The sequence below is a fragment of the Apteryx rowi genome, unplaced genomic scaffold, assembly GCF_003343035.1.
Source record: "Apteryx rowi isolate R43461 unplaced genomic scaffold, aptRow1 scaffold_7, whole genome shotgun sequence".
Lineage (NCBI taxonomy): Eukaryota > Metazoa > Chordata > Aves > Apterygiformes > Apterygidae > Apteryx > Apteryx rowi.
The window spans coordinates 5,578,311-5,599,433 of record NW_020450982.1 but is presented as its reverse complement, the minus strand read 5'-3'; the positions used below and the strand labels follow the sequence as shown (position 1 = coordinate 5,599,433).

General features: G+C 40.7%; 1 protein-coding gene across 2 annotated transcripts in view; it reads right to left on the bottom strand.

Annotated features, from left to right (window-relative positions):
- Nucleotides 1–21,123, bottom strand: part of EIF2B3 (eukaryotic translation initiation factor 2B subunit gamma) — a 103,148-nt gene that overhangs the window by 45,325 nt on the left and 36,700 nt on the right. For both annotated transcript variants that reach the window (XM_026086683.1, XM_026086684.1), the window contains one exon: nucleotides 4,582–4,671. In XM_026086683.1, the coding sequence (XP_025942468.1) occupies nucleotides 4,582–4,671 (90 nt within the window). The remainder of the gene's footprint in view (nucleotides 1–4,581; nucleotides 4,672–21,123) is intronic.

Here is a 21,123-nt window from a genome sequence, read left to right as displayed (position 1 = left end):
AAGGACTCTCTTCTTCCATCTGCCGTGAATGCAGCAACAAGGCAGGATTCCAACCTARCACTCAGGAGAGTGCCAAAAAAGGGACTGGCTACCGTGCTGGCTGCCACCCCAGGGCCCCGGGGGGGTGAGGCCCGCCAGCTGTGGGGTGGAGCCGTGCCCCCAGCCAGCTACAGCCTCTGCTTCTGTCTACAGCCTGCTGGCTTGGCCCGCATAATGATCTTTTCAAGAAAAGCAATATTGTGCYGTTCATCATGTGGTCCAGGTGTTCACCTTCAACTATCCCTGCCCTGGCAGGGTAGTTCCTGCCTCTAACACATGGCCAGTCCTTGTCTGTCTGTCCCCACTCTACAAAGCATAGCACCTACCACTGCATGCAAGAATCTCAGGTTAGCTTTATTCTGAGAAAGGAAGTGTTTAGGAAAGAAAAGCTCTTGCCTGAGTACAGGGAGAACAAATTTTTAACTAACCCACCTCATACCAGCTCTGCACAAAGATGTGATACAATCTGGCAGACTCACCGTGACAGCCAAACCAAGACCAACCTCAGTAACTCTAACCTCACCAATGCAGAAAGGAACCTGGGGACGAACAAAAGGTCTTTGCAGARAAAATCTCTGTGGACAGTTATAATCATCAGAAAAAGGAGTACAAACAAGCTGTTCCTTGTTTACATTTAGGTCAAAGTCCACGTTAAGAAGGGATAAATTTGGTGGGTAGTAGGGTATGGTCCTGTGGCCTCTCGTGAATCTGGTGGGCACAGGTCCAGAAGCCGTCAGTGCCAGGTATTCACCGCAGCCCCAGGGACGGACGGCGCCTGCGAGCTCCGAGCACTCCTGCTGCCCCCAGGGCAAAGACGGACACTGCCAGTGTGCAGTTTAACCTGAGCAGTCTGACTGTGCCTTGAAGCTGTTTAGGTAGCATTGAGATAATCAGTCCATCGCAGTGATGAAGGAGTGTGGAGAGAAGGGGAAGGGGTAAATTCCTGCTGAAGGGAATAACAAATAGCTGGAGGCAATAATTTCTTCAAATGCTCCCAAAGTCAGTTTGAAACCACGTGCCTTTGACTACGGGAGATTCAGGCATGGTAGGACTGTCATATGCTTGAGGACTGATTTCACTAAGATTCAGCACTGAACTAGTAGATGAGAGATAAATGGAGATGGGGATTTAACTGCCATAATGCATTTTTTTCCCCATAGGAGAGGAAAGAACAAGCAGCTTCATTCCCCCCAAAAATAAATACCCCAGGTTTAAACAATATTAAGGATAGCATATGTTTTATTTTTGTCTGGACATACATTTTTGAGGGGGTTCTGATACACAGACCATTTCCTCTGATTTTAATTCAAACACACTACAGATCTCTGCCTTTTAAAACTCAAGAACTTGTTTGGTTTGCTATAGTGCAATAAAACTTCAGGCAGGAGAACCTATTATTCAGTCTTGTTAAAACAGTTCATAAACTATATTAAAATATTATGAACTGTGTTATGGACTACTGAATAATATTTTGACCTCTCCTAACATCCTCTGTAGTAGAATCTCAGTGTTACTTTACAAATATTGTTTATTCTCCAAATAAACCCACCCAGAGGAGGAAACAAGCACATAAAAAAAAAAATGAAGAGATTTGTGCTGTATCACAGAGCAAGTCAGAAACCTGTGTATCATGACTCCACTCTGGACCTGAACCTTGGGTTRAGCCTTTTTCCAGAGAAGTCATATTACAAAGTTGTCCCAAATCCTAAGGGAAAACACATACACTTGACAAAATGTTAAATAGCTAAACTTTTGCTATTTTTTTTCCTGCTTTCACATTAGTCACTAGTGAATTTAGACTTCRCATACAGTTCATACATTGATTTAATCAAAGTGGAGGAATACAGTTTACTCATACAGGTACATATACAAACTACATTCATGGGGGGTGAGCTTGTTCTTGCCATTTAACCACAGCTTTAGAGCTATGCTGAGGATTACACTGGGTATCCCATCTTGAACAACAGATCCTAGGTACATCACCACATTAGTTTTCATGCAATTCTTTGACCTGGAAGTAATCATAATTTTCCTCTGCAAAATGGTGAGCTAAAGCTAGGTGTAGTATCTGATATTTTTACTGCTGGGCAACATTTTTCTGCTCTCGTACGTCAAAATAAAATTTGAAAAAATGTAAATGCTTCACTGAGCTACAAACAATGAAAAAAAAAGGTGTTCTGCCTGCCATCAACCCCACTGTTAAAATATTAACACAATGTAAATATTGTAATATWGAGGAAGTACACTGTGTCAGTACTTCCTGGCATCGTACAAGAGCTTCACTGTTCACTTCAATCCCTGCTGTTAGTTTTAAACACACACAACTTAAACAAGGCATCTGAGCTTCTCCAGTCCTGGTGCGGGATTGCAGAGAGGCAAAAATCTTACTGAAGGTTCTCTCTGGACCAAAAAACAAAGTATTACAAAAAAACTTTAAACCCAAACAATTATGTAGATGTCAGTACTTTTGAGGCAAAAATATTCCACAGGGTCTTTCAGAAGTCTTGGTATATTGCTGCCAAACATGGAAAGATCTTTGAGTATGCTCCATCCTCCCCTTCCTCGGAGAAGAAAAACAAGCTGCGAATGCCCACCAATGCCAGAAGCCTGAAAGCCCACGTTATTCTTCATGGCAAAAGTCCCATTCCCCAGATTTGCCAGTAAAGCACACTGCTTGCAACTGACTCTTTCTCTCAACTGACTGAATAATAAGCACGTATATAAAAAAGAGAATGAAGCAGCTACCTGCCACTAGCAATCCAAATGTTGCTATCAGGTCATAGAAATGTTGCCTAGCTGCTATAATTATGTACTTATAATAGAAGTGTCACAGAAAATAAGAACAGTTCTGTGAAAATAGTGAAGCTAGAGAATGATCTCTATAGAAAGGAAAAAGTCCTGGTCATACTTGCAAAAAGTCAGACTTTCTAAAGAGCCCTGGGAACAACTCTAGAAGTGTAAAGCAGAATTTCACTCTGCTGGCCTTGGTTAATATAAGATAAAATCTTGCTACTGACAAAGCCAAAGATCTCTTCAGTTTCAATGGAAATAGCATAAAGCCTTGAAATCTGAAATTACCACTATTTATGCTTAGTGGCTTCATTGTGTCATGCACTGTGACATGTCTAACAAAGACTGTCCTTGTCCCACAGACCTAATGATCTAAATTCAAGACAGCATGAAGTACTGGGGAAAGAGAACTGAATGTGTGAAATGTGTAATATTTCAGAAATGTCTAATCCCAACAAAACTAGATGGCTGGGATGTCAAGAAATGAGCTCTACATGTTATATTATGACAAAAGAAAGGAGTAAACACTACTTCACACTACCATATGATCTATAAGGACTGAAAATGCCACTGACTTTCTCCTGAATAAAGGACCTGCTCCATATTTAAATTATCTGCTGCTCCTGGAGCTTTCTCACCTTTCAAACATGCTCCTATACACAAATGGGAACTAAAACTAAAATGACTTGTACAATGCCTCCACATGCCAGTCACAGCAGTGGATAAGCTCTACTCTTACGCATGGTAAGAAATTGTCCTGGGGGTTAACACAGATTTTCCACTTAACTTTAACTCACTCAAAGAACCTTATCTCAGAAGCCATCCTTCAATCATGTATCCAGCTGAAAACTTGCATCACCAGAATTGTATATGATTAAGACTACCAGAAATTCCTTTTTTCCTCCCTCAGTGTTTTCTTACATGCCAGTTTATCTGCTAAGGAAAAGCACTTTGAACACAACACTTAGTCGACCCTTTATCTTTCATCTTACTTAAAATGGGAGAAATACTGCTGAAAACTCCGTGAACATTCAATATGTACAGTGGTCAGGAGACAGCTACAAAAAGTCTAAGAACTAGAAGTCATTCCAAAACCAAACTACATACTGTGAGGGGGTTGTTCACTTGTTTGTTTTTTAAAGACAAACAGTTTTTTTTTTTTTTTGTCTGTTTCATGAAATATTATAGCTAAGATCCTTCTCTGCTTCCATAAATGGATGTTTTTCTTACTCTCAGTGGGTGGTCTCAGAGTTTTTAGAGAGGAACACCACAAGCTAAAAACATAGGATGCTACAGAGATAGCCCACCTGCAGTGGTGGTGGGTGTGAAGGGGGAGAGAAAAGGTGATTTCAAAGGCCAAAACAGACTGTGGTAGGGGAAATCAAAGGTCAGAAATGTATTCACAGCTCTAACAATGGGGGAGCCCTGCTGAAATGAGCAGCCAAGGACAGATACATTAGGAAAACAAGGGATGCAGAAAAGACGCAAAAATTTTAGCTTTCACTTTTTGCTGTTATTAGATTTTTAAAAAGGCTGTTATTAGATTTAAAAAAAAAATCTGAATAAGAAACTCGGATGTAATGTTTGACATTCTTTTCAGTGAAGTTACAGTGTTTTAAGAACTGGTTTCTTTTACATTTCTATTTTATGCGAGCTGATTTAATGAAACAAATTTTCCTTTAAAAGCTATGGTATGAACCATATGTTTGCACAAACACCTGCTGCTACCTCATGTTTTGCCAGGTGTCTTACCTGTTTTCTACAAGGAAGTCTACCACATATTTCTTCAGACAGTAGAGATGGGCATCCATTAGCCCTGTTCTGACGTGCATTCTAGGGTGCCTGGAAAAGAAAAAAACGGAAAGTCACAATGGAATTTTGCATGACCATTTTTAAAAGCTTGACTTTGCAATTAAGTCAGTGGGCAGTGAAAAGTTTACAAAGATAGATCTAGTCCTGTCCATCTATTGCTGGATTAACAGAGAGGAGAACGGTGCAGGCTGCCATTATTGGACTGCGTCTATAAACTTACACCTGCTGGCTCTGGGTTGATTTGTTGCAAAAGAAAATACCTCCTCCAAGGAGTCATTACTCCTGCTACATCTTCTTATTTTTTTTAAGTGGAAATTGCACATTGCTGGGCAGGAAGCCAAAGTAATGGGCCCAGAGTGCTAAAAGTTACAGCGGGTAATGTCAGGGTACAATAATTCAAAGCTTCTGGCTAAGTGCCTGCCCTAATATGCAAGGCTGTGCATGTTCCACTAGCAAACACACCACCACTACTGTATTTTTTCCAACGCTTCCTGGAGGGGGATAGGGATTGGAGATGGTCTCTGYCCCCCTTTTTCTATACTACACATTGGAAACAACTGCCGCAGCTCAATTACAGAGCATTTGCCTAGTCAGCCCAGTAAGAAGGACAAAGTCAGCGAAACTCTCTCTCATCATTAGCCAAATAGCCTTCAAATAAGGAAGTCGTACCTATCAGACCAGYGGCATGTTAGTATTTCAGTAACTCAGAAGCCTCTAATAGCTTCAAATCTCTGTTAAGAGCAAAGCTCTAAAGCAGAAAGACTCATTGATCACTTCCTTTTGTGCATTTTCTGCTCTTGGGATATAGTGGAAAACCTATATGCAACCTATCTCAAAGAAGCCTGATATTTTATGCCAATACTGCTTTCCCTTCCACACACCTGTAACATTAACCTAGACTTCAGCAAGGCTTTTGACACTGTCTCCCATAGCATCCTCATAGACAAGCTCAGGAAGTGTGGGTTAGATGAGTGGACAGTGAGGTGGATTGAGAACTGGCTGAAYGGCAGAGCTCAGAGAGTTGTGATCAGTGGCACAGAGTCTAGTTGGAGGCCTGTAGCTAGCGGTGTCCCCCAGGGGTCAGTACTGGGTCCAGTCTTGTTCAACTTCTTCATCAATGACCTGGATGAAGGCACAGAGTGCACCCTCAGCAAGTTTGCTGAGGATACAAAACTGGGAGGAGTGGCCGATACRCCAGAGGGCTGTGCTGCCATTCAGAGAGACCTGGACAGGCTGGAGAGGTGGGCRGAGAGGAACCTCATGAAGTTCAACAAAGGGAAGTGCAGGGTCCTGCACCTGGGGAGGAATAACCCCATGCACCAGTACAGGTTGGGGGTTGACCTGCTGGAAAGCAGCTCTGCGGAGAAGGACCTGGGAGTGCTGGTGGACACCAAGTTAAGCATGAGGCAGCAATGTGCCCTTGTGGCCAAGAAGGCCAATGGTATCCTGGGGTGCATCAGGAAGAGTGTTGCCAGCAGGTCGAGGGAGGTGATTCTCCCCCTCTACTCAGCCCTGCTGAGGCCACATCTGGAGTACTGTGTCCAGTTCTGGGCTCCCCAGTACAAGAGGGATGTGGCACTACTGGAGCAAGTCCAGCGAAGGGCCACAAAGATGATTAGGGGACTGGAGCATCTCTCTTATGAGGAAAGACTGAGAGAGCTGGGCCTGTTTAGCCTGGAGAAGAGAAGGCTGAGAGGAGATCTTATCAACGTGTACAAGTATCTGAAGGGAGGGTGTCAAGAGGATGGGACCAGACTCTTTTCAGTGGTGCCGAGCGACAGGACGCGAGGCAACGGGCACAAACTGAAACACAGACACTTCCATCTGAACATGAGGAAAAACTTTTTCACTGTGAGGGTGACAGAGCACTGGAACAGGTTGCCCCGAGAGGTGGTGGAGTCTGCTTCTCTGGAGATATTCAAAACACACCTGGATGCGATCCTGTGCAATGTGCTCTAGGTGACCCTGCTTGAGCAGGGGGGTTGGACTAGATGATCTCCAGAGGTCCCTTCCAACCTCAGCGATTCTGTGATTCTGTGATTCTGTGATTATTTTAGAGTGTTCTGGATGTCTGAACGCCCTCCACTATCTCTCAGGGGAGAAAAGCTACTGAAGTATTTAGCTTGTAGATAAAAACAAAACAAAACAAAAAAGGCAAACTGGGACTACACTGGGCTGTTTGAGATACCTGTAATTAGACTTGTGATCTCCAGGGAAGGTTATTAAGGAGAAAAAAAAAATTTCAATTCACACCTGAAATTGCCTGTATTTTTAGTTTTTCTCCTTTGATGCCTGAATTTCATAATGAAGTTTGAACAAGCTATATTGTCAGAATATTCCATCCAATCTCTGCTCTCTTACTCCAGGATGTGATAAAGTCAGATGTTTGTGATCAAGATCACTTTCATTTACTTTTACTTTCATTATTTTGTTAGCTCAGTAGAGGGATCACTCACAAGGTCTGGAGCTAATATGTATATTTAGTAAACCAATACTAGCCTACTGAAATATTTATCAACACCAAAGCTACTGAGAATATCAGGAGTTCTAGCAAGCCATTTTCAGTGTATTCCTCTTGATTACTGAATTGAACTACCAAAGTATTTAAGTGGTAAAATTTTATAATATAGATGGCATTTCTCAAGCAGGTCATTCAATTCAAGCTAGGCATATTATTAACTACAGGGACAATCTCCTTAAGTCCCACTTGCAAAGGAAAGTTCTTATAATAATAGTATAACACTTGCAGTAAAGTACATTGTACTCAAAAATGATATATAGGCTTTTAGTAGATTACTTCATTAACAAAACATGAGCTCACCTAGCAATGCTCCAGTACTGATGTTATCAGTGACCCAGATGTTGCTGTGGAAGCCAGCCCAAATAGCAATGTTTCCTATGCAAAGAGGATGAGGACTCCACTAGTTATAATGAGGCCTTGCATTTGGAAGTCAGTAGACTCCCTCCTGCTCTGTATCCTGAGGATGGTTTCAACATTTTGTGTATTTGTAAGGGATGGAGAATTTTCATAATTTCTCCAAGAAAAAAGTGCTGCCTGGTATTTGTTTATTATATTGTGTATATTAATTAATATATAAATTTACTGTAGTGGGTGGAAAAATGAAAAGAAATGGAGCAGGCAGGAAAGTAGGAAAAATTAATAAAACAATGTAAGAAGGAAAGAGGCATAAAAAAACTGAAACGGAAAAGGAAACAGAGCAGGAAGGAGAGGGAAAAGTGAGGAAAGAAAACAATTCTTAGCTTGAAGATGACCAACAGGACACAGCTTTTTTAGTGCCAGAATGCCACCAGGCTTTCCCTCCCTCTTCAAGATCCGTAACACCTCCCCCTGCCACCCTTAAACACAAGGCAAGGCATGAAAAGCATAAAACAGGAACTCCTCAAAAAACGCTGGTTCCGCTGCCAGTTGTCTGCGTGGCTTTCATATATGCAGGCTTTCCACCTGCAAGCTGGAATAACACTATTTAGCTCCAGGGCAGGGTCCTGAGGACTTGCTAGCTGAGGTTTGTATAATATTTGCATACAGATACAATTTTACTGTAGCTAAGCAACTTTATAACAACTTTACACAAAAGCAGTGAAAGTCGACAGACAGTGGCACAGTGCGATCCTTCTTGCAGCTCCATCACAAAAGTACAGCCAGGCAAGGAGATGTACCGAAACACCCCTCTACGTTAGCTTTCAGCGCTGCATATACAAACAGTAACATCATCACGCTGGACAGGAGGGAGGTCCCACAATGAAAATCCTTTGAAATACAGACCACCTAAGTGATTTGCAACCAAACAGTCCCACAGATTAATATTATAATCACAGCTTCAAAGGTCAAACAGGCAAGTTTGGGCACATGCATAAACAAAGCTGTGACTTCTGTAAACCAGGCTCAAGGAGAGAATAGCCACCCTAAACCAGACTGATAAGAGTACTCTATCATAACAAGCCACTAAAGATGACACTAATTTTCAGTGACTAGTGCTTAAGCCAGTTTATCTTCAGGTAAAAGAAAAGGAGGCAAGTAATCTAATAGATAACAACAAACTCCATCACCATTTCAAAAGAGCATCTGGATACCAATATTGAAAGCCACACTCTTCTCATGCCTCTGATCTCTCTCTCCATCAGCTAATCTTTACAACATATGAAAAATGAGCCAGTCACAAGGAACGGCTGATACAGAGAGAATCAAATAACAAACAGTGCATGTGCTGAGAGCTGATGCACCTAGACTTACCGGTCTGAGGAAGATAATACAGAATGCTTTTAATTATATCATCAAAGCAACAGAGAAGGTACTAGGAGGGGCCAGCTGCAGACGGTTAAGTGTTAATGAATGCTGGATTGGGTAGTTTATCAAAAGAAAATGACTGGATATATATCTGAGAGGATTGCTATAGAGATGAAAGTTGTAATGGCCATTGTTGGAGYTCTTTAATGAGCTAGGAATGTCAAATGTGAACCCTCTCGCCGAATCATACCAATTACTAAATGAACTTCGGCTCAATCTAGCAAATGTAATCAAGCACGAGTCATTAAAACACACGGCAAAACTCCCATCGGCTCTGCCATTATAGCGGCTATTATTGTGTGTGCTCACATGCAAAGGAAGGGGCTGCTCCCAGTTGCAAGCTCTGTGTGTTATGGTAAGCGATGGCAGATTTTAGCCCTAATGATGAGGCATGGAGGGCTCCCTGGCAGAAAGTCAACAATGAGGAGGCTCAGAGATCTGTTGAGAAGTCAGGGAAAGATCAGCAATTAAAAGAGCAATTTCCAAGAATGTAATTTAATGTGTAAAATTAGCTTTTATTAGCACATAATTCCAGAAAACCCTGATGCRGGATGAGGGTGCATAAAGGTCTGCAAGAGTCCTTAGAAAGGTTGGTGGGTGTAATTCCTCACACGCCATCRTGAAATAATAAGCAGTATTAACAGGATTGATGCATGCTTCATACATGGCATTACTTTGAAAGGGGAGCCCTGAACTTTTTCTTCCCGATAACCTCTCTCAGGATTTCCTCCCTCAGGGAAATCAACCACTGATAGAGCAAACTTCCCCTGTTTAAAGGCAAAAAGACGGACAATTGTTTCAACTGTAAACTAATTAAGAGAGATTACCGCCAAGAGCTGGAGGTTCAAAYCGGCCCCGCACTCCCACTGACAATGTGATAATGCCAGACTAGGGTCAAAATCATAAATCTGAAGGGAGCACACACAATGCTTAAAGCCAAAAAGCCTCTCTACTAAGCATGGGATATTGCCACATTAACCTCACCACCTCCCAAATAAACTAGCTGAGAAAGAGAAATCCCAGGGCCTCTTTCCCTTTAACTTCATACAGCTGCTGATGAAAAATATGAAGGTCTTTAAAAAAGCTCAAAGACCTGAGGCTATCCRTACTCTAATCCAAGCACTGACACAGTGAAAAACCAATCATAAATACAATGATTAATCTGGCTTCTGAACTGATATGCGAATTATGTCCGCCCTCACATTAGTTCATCCTCCCCCCATCCCCATACCTCTAAAAAAATAAAAGCACACTAAGTGCAAACTATGCATTCCACACTCATTTCTTTTCTAATTAAAYCACACATAGCTCATACAGTCTGCACAGCTAGGCTACCACATTCTCCGTATGTACTGTAGTCTTACATGAAGAAGTGTACCGTCTAATCCAATGCATAGCRCCGACCCTTGATTGTCTGCACGGCRGCGGTGTTCTCATGCTGATATAAAACCAGTATACAGATCAACACTAAAAGAAGTCTTATAGCAAAAGCTGCCAGACCACCTTTAATGTCTCAAGCATTCCTACTTTTAAAGAAAAAAAAAAATCTCTAAATCACATTGCTCATTTACAGGACAGTTCTTGGCTGTAAACTCACTAATAATGAAAGACCACTGTTATGTTGGCTCTTCAAAATCCCAGACACCTTATGACCTTAATTTTACACAGTGCTTTTGGCCAAAAAGATCCCAAAGCACTTAGCAAAATGAATATCCCTACTGCATCCAAGGCCCACTTTGCCCACCAGTGAAATGCTGCCACCTCTGGGCTGAAGAGCAGTAGCTGTAGACAGTGCACAGCACAACTTCGACAATTTCTGGGCCATCCTGCAAAATTTTGCTCAGTCACCCGTTTTCTGCTGGACTTTAAAGGAGAAATGAATAAAGGTTAATTAGATGGTGCAGTATCTCGAGTGGCAAAACTGGTTCTGTTCACGGTATGAGGAATAATACTTCAGTGGCATAAGAGAGCTGGATAGAGGGAAAAGGGGCATAGTCTGGCAGAAATGCACTTCCCCAAGATGGATCTGAAGAAGGCATAGGCTACTACCACTTGTGCTACAAAATGTGCCACAGGCCCCATGACCCTCACCTCTGTTTCCAAGCTCAGAGGCACCCCAGGCTCTCCCTGTTTCTCCTCCCCCAATTTTGTAACAATCTTGGACAAGAGGGAAAGACAGACTTTGGTCCCTTGAGGACCTGCAAAGGGAGGACATGTCACATTCACAGCTCAACTCTAACATCAGATGCCCAGTCAACTGCCAGGAGACGTGTCTGATAGCTACCTAAGGAGAACACAATATTCCATCCTTTGGGCTGTTACTTCTGAAGAGACACTGCATCAGGAGTGGGAAGCACTTTTCAAATCAAAAAATTGTATTGATCTAATGAGCTAAGCTGCTTGAAAGTCTTCTGAATAATAAATTTTTCTAATTAAAACCTTCACCGCATGCCTTTTTTTTGTATTACATTTGTAATATATCCACGAGACCTAACAAAAATTATGAACCTGTTCCTGACAAAAATATGCTGAAAACTTTTTGGTAAAGGAACCTTCTTTCATTGATAGCCAAAGATGAAACCACTTTAGTACAAAGAGTATAGGTTAGCACTCAGTACACAGGATTAATACTTGTTTCAGGTCAAAAACGGTTYATAATGATCCAGTGTGAGCTCCTGTACAAAACAGTCGTTATCTTAACACTGACCTTGTGCTTTAACATTACCATCTCCCCGACTTCGAAGCTGAATGGCTTAGGAGTTCTGATGGCTGTGCTGCCAACTCATCCCATGACCTTATACAAACTGTTTTTCTTTGCCCCGCTTCAGTTTCCCCATATAAAAAACAAATGAGAATAGCAATAATACTTTACCCATGCCCAAATCAGAGGAACGCTCCCCAGCAGATGCACGGCTGTGTTGCTGGCTGCATGTGCATCCCTCAGAGCATGCTGGACACAGCTGCTGGGGAAGGCATTTCCCTACACTTGGATCTAAGGTCTTCCCTGCCATACCAACTATACCAACTACAACTATATAATCTAACAACTATAGGAAGTAACGCCGGAACCAGGGCTCCCCGCAACCACCCTACCTTTTTTCTATTTCCCTGCCCTCCACTGAAACACACAGTTTGTGCAAATCTTTTATAGAAGATACTTTTCTGCTAGATGCAACTCTGCCAGAACACCCCAAGTTGCCATGTAGAAACTGGGAAAGAAACAGAGAGAGACCAAAATGATGAGTACAGAGTTCAGCATGAACAGAATACACTGTAAAAGAGGGAKGGAATTGTGGGAGAGACATTATTAATAGGTTTTACCCTTGAGCTCTGGCAGCTACTTGTTCTATATACAGAGGAAAAGAATTAATCAAGCCTTGCACGTAAAAGTTCTTTCTGTAGTTYGCCAAAATATTTAAAGAAGTATATACAAAGTGTAAGCTTTATTATTATATGCATTCAATGTAATCATCTTATGCTACAGTTAAGGCCAGGATGACAATAAAAGAGTTTATTGTACACTATAACTGATTCAATTCCAACAGAACAGGACATGGCTTAGCCACTGGTTCAGATCTGGTATTTGAGCTTATTTGTCTTATGCTGGGCTAAACTATGATTTAAGAGATTTAATCAAGCTTTGGGAAATGCTTTCTTTGTTAAACAAGGAAAAAGAGCTAAAAGTCTGCACCTGGTAAGCTTAATAATTTCCAAATTTCAGCTCATTTTGCTTCCTGCTTAATGGAAATTCACATTAGTAAATAACAGTTCCCTAAAATCGCCAGGGCTGAAAGGATGACAACACATAAGAAGAACAAGTTTTAAGCAAACAGCTGAAGCTGGAGAATAGTACAGAGGCTACCGAAGAACAGCAGCTCCTGCTGATCCCTCCTACGCCAGTTCCCAAAGGGCTAAGCAGTAGACATATGATATATTTTCTTAAATCAAATAATTACAGTAAATGCATGGGAAACAGTGAAACTAAATACTGGGTCAAAGCTGTAGGTCACTAGCAATATATAGCTTAAACACAGCAAAGCTGCCACAATTTCTTTATGTCACTGGCCTAGACTCAAAGACAAACAAAACAGTACCCAGAACAGTGCAACTCACTGCTCAGAGCCTTGCTGAATAAGGCTCAAAAGACATTTCGTGCCTCCCAGGTGAGGTGGATTTTACTAGTGGCTAGAATTTATAATCCGTGATCTGCAAAATTCAGGGATTTAAGGTCATTGCCTACCTTCAGGCTACTGAAACACACAGGCAAAAAGAACCCCTCACCCCACCCTACCCCCAATTGCAAGTAAAATCAGAAGCGGAAAAGCCAAGGTGGAAAAAAGCTTTTCCCTTCCACAGGGCAGCGCCCAGAAGCAGGACAAACCATAGCTGTCACACATACCTTTAGATTTCCCATTGTGAAAAACCTTCCAGGTACCTCATGAAAGCCACCTTCTTCTGCATCATCAGTTTATCAGAATTAAAAATCTCCCTTGCAACCTGTTACTGTGCACGGGCCATACCTGATCACTCACTTTCCTCTGGTAGGATCTTCAACTGAAAAGCAAATGGGCTCCTCTGACAGAAGATGCATGTCTCTGAGTCTTTGTTTAGAAGATATATGCATTCAAACCATCATCTTTGTAAAAGTCAGCCAGCATTCTCCTTTTAAAAAACAAACTAAAAGGCAATGCATGCAAACTTCATTGCATTATATTTCTATCTCTTTCCACAGTTAAATTTCACGGAACCCAAGAACAATATGACAAGAGACTGACAGCAAACTATTAGAGTCAGTAGAAAGAACAGACAGAGAGAACAAGACAGACAGACCGACAAGAAAAGAGCACACCCAGTTTTTACATCTTAAGCATTATTCAGCAATGCATGTTTTGTGTTGGACAGACAAAGCAGCGTCCGGCTCCCCCCAACACTTAGAGTCTAGAAAACAAGAAAGACGACATGAGCTTTGAATCCAAAGAAGGGAAAAATTCAAGTGTTGTATTTTAAATTACTGAAAACTACCTAAATCCAGCCCAAGTAGGATGTCCTCTGCAGTAAATCTGGCAACACTCATTTCCTTCATCTACAGTAAGTGAATTATTCTTACCTCCTGCTCCTTGAGGTTCTGTAGCTTCCTAGACTGATGCTTTGACCTGTGTTTCCTTTTGATTTCCCCCTGGAACCTACTGCTTCTGTCTCACTTGATTCATGACAAGGTTTTACAGTCATACCTATTCACACCTCAACTCCGCTTTAAATGCAGACATTTTAGCATTTGGTAACACAGTGAGCATGCTTCATCCTGACAAGATCTTAACAGACAACTATAAATGTCAGATATTTAATCAGTTAATGAAAACAGCTTCATCTCAGYCAGAAATTAAAAGAAAGTGGGTACGGAACTAGACTCCACCACCAATGCAGAAGGAGCCTGGCTGTTGTGGCCAGGACACAGACTGGTCCACATATAAGAAAAATACATTTTAGGGGAAACTACAGTAAGATATAAGCAGCTAGACGTGATGAATGCTGCTTCCCTACAAAAAAACAGAGGGGTTTCCTGGCTTGGGTAAGCTGAAGCAGTGACTCAGCCAATGTATTCAGACACATCCACAGATACATGCTAGTCTGGATTTAGGACAACATCAACCCTGAGCCATAAGATTTCTGAGCACAGACAGCCATCAGGGCTAGGGAAAACGCCAGCAGTAGAATATAGCCCAATTCTGCAGGGAAGAAATCCCCTGAGTGATATGAACATCAYGTAAGAAATAACAGGATATTTGTATTTCTTTCTAGTTTCAAAGGAAATGATACTATTTAACTCGTCAACAAATACTTTGACAGTCAGATAGGAACTTCATTAAAACAAAGACTTGCAATTAAAAAATACAGCATTCTTTTTGTAGAGTGACAGCTGAATTTAAAACCAAAGGAGAGTTGAAATCAGACAGAAATCAACTGCACAAAACTCGTCCTTTCAGCTCAAAAGAACTTTATGAGTAACTATTTTAACAGCTAACTGGCATTTTACAAAACACCATCAGAAATACCATGGGATGATGAACATGAGCATCAGAAAAAAAAAMCCMCACAAAAAAACAAAAAAACACCATTCCACTCAGGAAAATCTATTGTTACCACAAGAAGGGTAAAACATCCACCCAAGGTCCAAATTTACATTTTTTAAACAAGTAATTACAGCGGTTAGAACCACACTGGATTAGTTTCTGGTTAAACTAGATTACTCATGATTTAAAATTTCCAGATTTTTTAATAGCTATAACAGAAGTTGCTGCATCATATTACTTACTATAATAAAGTAAGCTTACACCTAAAATGCTTTCAGGAGGACGTAAAGTTGGAGCACTACAACATTAAACCCCAGCTGAACATAAACATAAATATACACCACATGTTAAGGACAGGGTTGGATTTCTAAAAATCTTTCTCATCTTTCACCAATTAATAGGATCTGAATAACAGCTTAAGGCTGGGTAGGAGGACTTTTTTCCTTTTTGCACAGTGATCACAGTGGACAGAAGAAAATGCTGGCAAATTCAATGCAGTGAGGCAGTATTTTGAGCAGTAAGTTAGCTTCCTTCTCCTGGATGGCTACTGCTGAATGAGAAACTTTGTGCAAACAAGAGCGTTGTTCTGCACATCCCAGCRCGTGCTAATGCACTTAATACAGAAGGTGGGTTGGGAGGGAGCTGCCTTTGTGATAAATACAAGAGACAGTCATTGTTCATTTAAAAAAAACATCCTTGAAGGAAAAGTTGTCCTGACAGCTAATAAGACACTGCTCATCAGTGTTTTTTCACAATTTAAATACTGATATACACACACACACACATATATATATATATATATTTTTTTTTTTGCAGCTGCAATTGCAAAGCCCAGTTTTTGGCTAAAACGAGCATCTTATGGCTGTGATAAGGGGACATTGGCACACTACTGGTTTGCAGACATAGCTTGGCTTCAGCAATGAAATTGATAGGAGAAATGTTATTAATCCAGACTTTAATGGTCTCTAATAATGAAAGCAGTAGTACAGAATCATTTTCACTGCTGATCACAAGCTGGGATTGAAAAGCAAAAGGAGAAGACGGCAACYGAGCCCTCTGTTGAGTATGCCATTTGTGGTAGTGATTTAGACATCACTGGCTAGAGGCAATAAACTGGCCATGGCGAATAACAAAATTCAGATGCCTCTGTAACATGCTTTTAGAACAACCCTCTCCACAAAGACCAGAGTGGCAACAAATCCAATCCTCTTCCTTTACAAGGCAAAACCCATGGCAGGACAATTTCCTCATCTTGAAACACTTAGCATAACAAAAAGAAAATGTGTATTGGATGACCTGAAAATTATCGTTTACAATTTTATGACAACCTCAGATACTATTAAAACAAAACAACTCATATTCCCTTCTTGCTTGGAAGAGACTGGGACTATTCCCTGTCTGTGGYTGTGGACTGCTTCAGTATTATCCAACTGCATAAACGAAACTAGTGTCAAAATTAAGTTTTAAATGGCTTGAGGTTTATAAGGAATTAAAGAAGGAAAAATTAAATTTGAAACTCTGCTTGTTTACTAGCACTAATTAAATATGCCAGATTTCTGGGCAAGCTTCCYAKCCTGTGGCTACTACGTTACTGGCTTGTAAAACAGTCAACAAGTACATGAGTACAAAGCACAAATACAATAACAGAGATTCATGTACAGTCCTGCCCTTAGCTTGTAAAGAAAAAATGTATTAGGAACAATCTSTAACTATAAAGACCTGTGCTGACTCTCTAGACTGTATTAGTAATATAAAAAGGGCCGAGTCTACAATGGCTGCTTTTGCAGAGAACAGTATTAAATCAAAGAGAGTTAAGAAGCAATGAGCAACAAACGAACAGGAAGCTTTAAGAGACTAGTGTTATGTTCGCTTCTGAAAAATCCCATGCTTCTGACTCAGCTCCCAATATATTTTGCTATTAAAAATAAAAAGGAGTTGTGGCACTTTAACATGAGAAGTGGGCCTGATTGTTCTAACCAAGGAAGCTGCACTCCTAACAAAAAGTAGATTTTATATTTATATAGGAATTCACCAGAAGATAGGTTTACTTCAAAGAGCTGGAATATCAGATTTAATGCAAGCAAGGCCCATATCCATAACTGTATCATCCATTTAGGTTCTAAACCCCTAACACAGGTACTGTCTCRTTGTTCTGCATTTTAAAGGAACTAGCACAATCCGTTTACAGCCCGTGAGGAAACTATAAACAAATCAAGAAAGAACAAACTAAAGCCAACTTCAGCTTAAACAGAGCCTCTGGATATTGTTCATCTCAGCACGCAGGTGAAAGGAAACAGAATACAAGTAGTGGTACCTGCATCATCCACAGGTAGATAGGGCAGCAGAAGGAGGGACAGCAAGATCCCACGGCCTAAATGCTGGTCTTTGTACATCCTTCTTTCAGGAAAAGCTTCCCATTTACTTTCAGTGGCTGAAGCAGCAATTTCTACAAAAGTGGCAAGCAATTCTTAATGCAGAAACCCTTGAAAACGATTCTGCAGCCTCGACAGCTTCAAAATGAACCACCTTTTACAGTTACTCTGCAATTAATGTATGCTTCCACTGTACAGTAGCATTGCTCAGCTTTAAGGAAACCAGGAATTATGCTTCAATAAAAATCCAGCCACACAAATATTCTGCTATAAAAATAAAAGCATAAACATATAACTCTCCAGCTCCCAGAATCACGTACATGAGGCAGAGCGAAACGATATAAAAATAACTAGGTTTTTGTTTATATCTGAGATTTACAAGAGCAGTTCCAGAAACTAAGTTCTTCTACAGAGGCATTGATTTAATTAGCCTGCATAGCACACTTTATTTGTATTCAGACCTCTGACGTACGTTTATAAAAAGAAACAAATACACAACGGATACACAGATCATTTGCTAAACTTCTATGCCCAGGTGCAGATAAGAGTTCTCAAACGCACTCCCATGAGCTCTTCCCCGCACGCAAATGATACATAGTTTGTATACATGGAAAAAGTATGTTTTCAATTAAAAATGTGACTGAATCAATTGAATCATATATCCTTGCAAACCAGCCAAAAATCAAATACAAATTAAAGTCCAGAAGAATTTTCTGGAAGTACAAACCATACGGTACAACATTTCCATTTCTAGTAAAAAAAAAAGGATAACCTCTCATTTCAAAATGAAGCTAGAAGTGACCCAGCAGTGCGTAAAAAGATGCTGCTGTTCGGCAGTGAAGTAGCTACATTAATAAAAGAGACTCCAAAAACATAAATAAATATAACTGGTAAAAATCTCAGCTTAGCAAGTAAGCACAACACGATCAAGTAACAGCAAAACATTTGCTTCGTACATTCTGGTAACAGTTAACCTCAACTGACCATTTTTATGTTAAGACCTATTCTGGGTCTTACTATCCAAGCGGATCACAAAGTTACCTCTTTAGAGACATTGGCCTGGRATTCTACCTAGGCCAACCACAGCGGCAGTTAGGGGGACGTTATTTAAGGTAGTGAGCAAGACTGCTAAGAATGGGTTCTCGTACACTTATTTCACTCTACCTGGATCCATATTGGCACAAATTTTGTCTAGCTGTCCTTCCTCATATTAGATTTAGAAGCCCAAACATCCCAGAACTTTCAGAATGAATGTTAACTTTAAGTGTAAATAAGAAAACACCATGTACTTTTAGAGACAAAGCTCATGTTTAAGTCAGTGCCTACCTGCAAGGAAAGCTTTCGAGGCTCAGTAATTGCCTTCCTTCGCATAACTTCATTTAACTCTCCATACTAATGCTCTACCCAGCCTGCAGCAAGCAGGGATAAACAGTTTTGACCAGCAAAGTTGCACTTTGAAATCAGTTCAGCCTTTGCAAGTACATGGCCCTGCCATCTTTCACCTGCAGGCACTGCAACTGCCCTTGACTGTCACACATGCGCAGCACACTTCTGGCAGTAGCCTCAAATTGCTATAAGGTAGCACCTTCCCCCCATCCCCATTAATTTTAATTGTTTTTACCATGAACAGCTCAATTCAGCTTTTATCTCTCCACCAATAACTTTCCAAAATAACTGGCCAATGATGAAAAGGACTCACCAGCTACATGCTGGCATATCTGGAAACCTTTGGAAACAGTAGTGCCCTAAGACATCTAGGCTCTGGATACTCGCACTGAGACTTCCTAAATTAAAACTTAGGTATTCTTATTGCCATGGTAAGAAAAGTGGAAATCAACAGTAGTACAGCAGGCATATAGCAGGTAAAAAGATGGAAGGCTTTCAAAAGTCTTGAACTGAATCTACGAGTTACCTCCACAGTGGACACAACACATTTTTATTTAGGAAAATTAAGAAGTCAATGGACAGAAAGAGTGTCAAGGGGAAATTAGCCTTTAAATTATTTTGTTGCAGCCTGCTGCCTCCGTTATGGTGAAAACTATCCTTTATAACTTCAAAACACAAAAATGAAGGAACAGCTAAAATGACAGACTTCTTTCCAGCAGGTTCCTCAGTTGTGCTTCAGCCCTAGTGTTTGTAGCATTCTTGACGTACATGTTCATTATATCCTCATTTATGCACACCATCTCTATGGGGCCACTATTTCGCAGGGCAGTATCACCTTTTGCTTTATTAACACAATCCGTCATTTGGAAAACATTAACTCCTTCTCTTCATGCATAAAATTTTCACAAAAAAGCACACACAAGAAGCTCACTTGGCAGCCCAAATCATCTCAAAAGATGCTTTAATGCAGAAATTGTTGGCATGCTTTTAAAATGTCTTAGGAGAAATGAAAACAAGTACTCTTGGGAGTGATCACTTTCTAAAGGGAATTAGTTTTCTACTATAAAAAGTAAACTATTTGAAGTAAGAATTATAAAGGATTTTAACTCTTATTTGACATTCGCATTTTGGTAGAACCTGGAAGGGCTGACCAAAGCTGTWCATATGGGTAACAAAAATGCCATTTTAAGAGTTCAAGAATTGCCTTCAGATGACTGTGCTGGAAGTGCACAGCAGCAAAACAAACACTAGGATTAAGAAATATCACCTTTTCTCCTTGATCCCGAGTAATGGAGACCTCAGAAAACCTACACAATACTACTACTGTTTCTGCACCAAAGCTGGCTCCTACTGAGTCCCCCCGGGACCTTGGTGGCAYGCTGTGAGCCCCAGGAGGACTCGTTAGCTCAGAGGCCACACTACGTGCGCAACTATGTCGCTGCCCTGGCATGGCCAGCCTGGCCCCGGCAGCAGTACAGCCACCCGCATGCTAGCTCAGGTGCGGCGCTACAAGCTGGGCCAGCTCAAGCCACTGTTTGCAAAAACAGTTCAGGTGTACGCAAGGAACCACCTATCTGCAATCTGGATTGTATACCCAGGAGTAGGGGCTTGTTAATGCAAAACAAAACATTTTATTTTTCACCATATGTCCAGTCCTTTTGTACGAAGGACTGGAGAATAAATGACTAAATTGAAAGGAAATTACAGACAGTAGAGTGATTATAAGAACAGCAGTGTGTAACAATATAATATACAATAAACTACACAGCAATACATTTAAATACTATTGGGGTCTGACAGATGCAGAAATTCAAGTGCTGAAAGCAAATATCTAGATTTAAAGATGGTTTGTAACTCATGCTGTATGCAACGTTACGGCAGCTGCTTTCTGTAGAAGTACTATTCTGATTCTCARCGTAGGAAAGCAAACAGTTAATACCCTGTACTCAGAGCAGCATTTTAYATTTACAGTGCTGATATAAACATTCATGATTTATGCTCTTTGAGACAGGAAAGTAATATTATGTTAATTTAAAAATGAAGAAAGTAAGAGACAAAAATTAGGGGCCACGAAGCCAGGTAGAGAAGCAGGATCTCTTTTTTCATACTTTAATTACAAGACTATCTTCTTAATGCAAGCAGATGACAGTATATCAATTCACATCTTAATTTACATTCTTTCCAGCACCAGATCACCTATAGAACAAGAGAACTCTTCCTCTGTAAACAGAAGGTTGCTTACTTTAATGGTTCTCTATAACAATCAAACAGATTAACATCTCTCTTTCCCGCACCCCCAAAGAAAATTATAAATTATTAGGAAATAAGGTCAGATAACCTTTCTGCA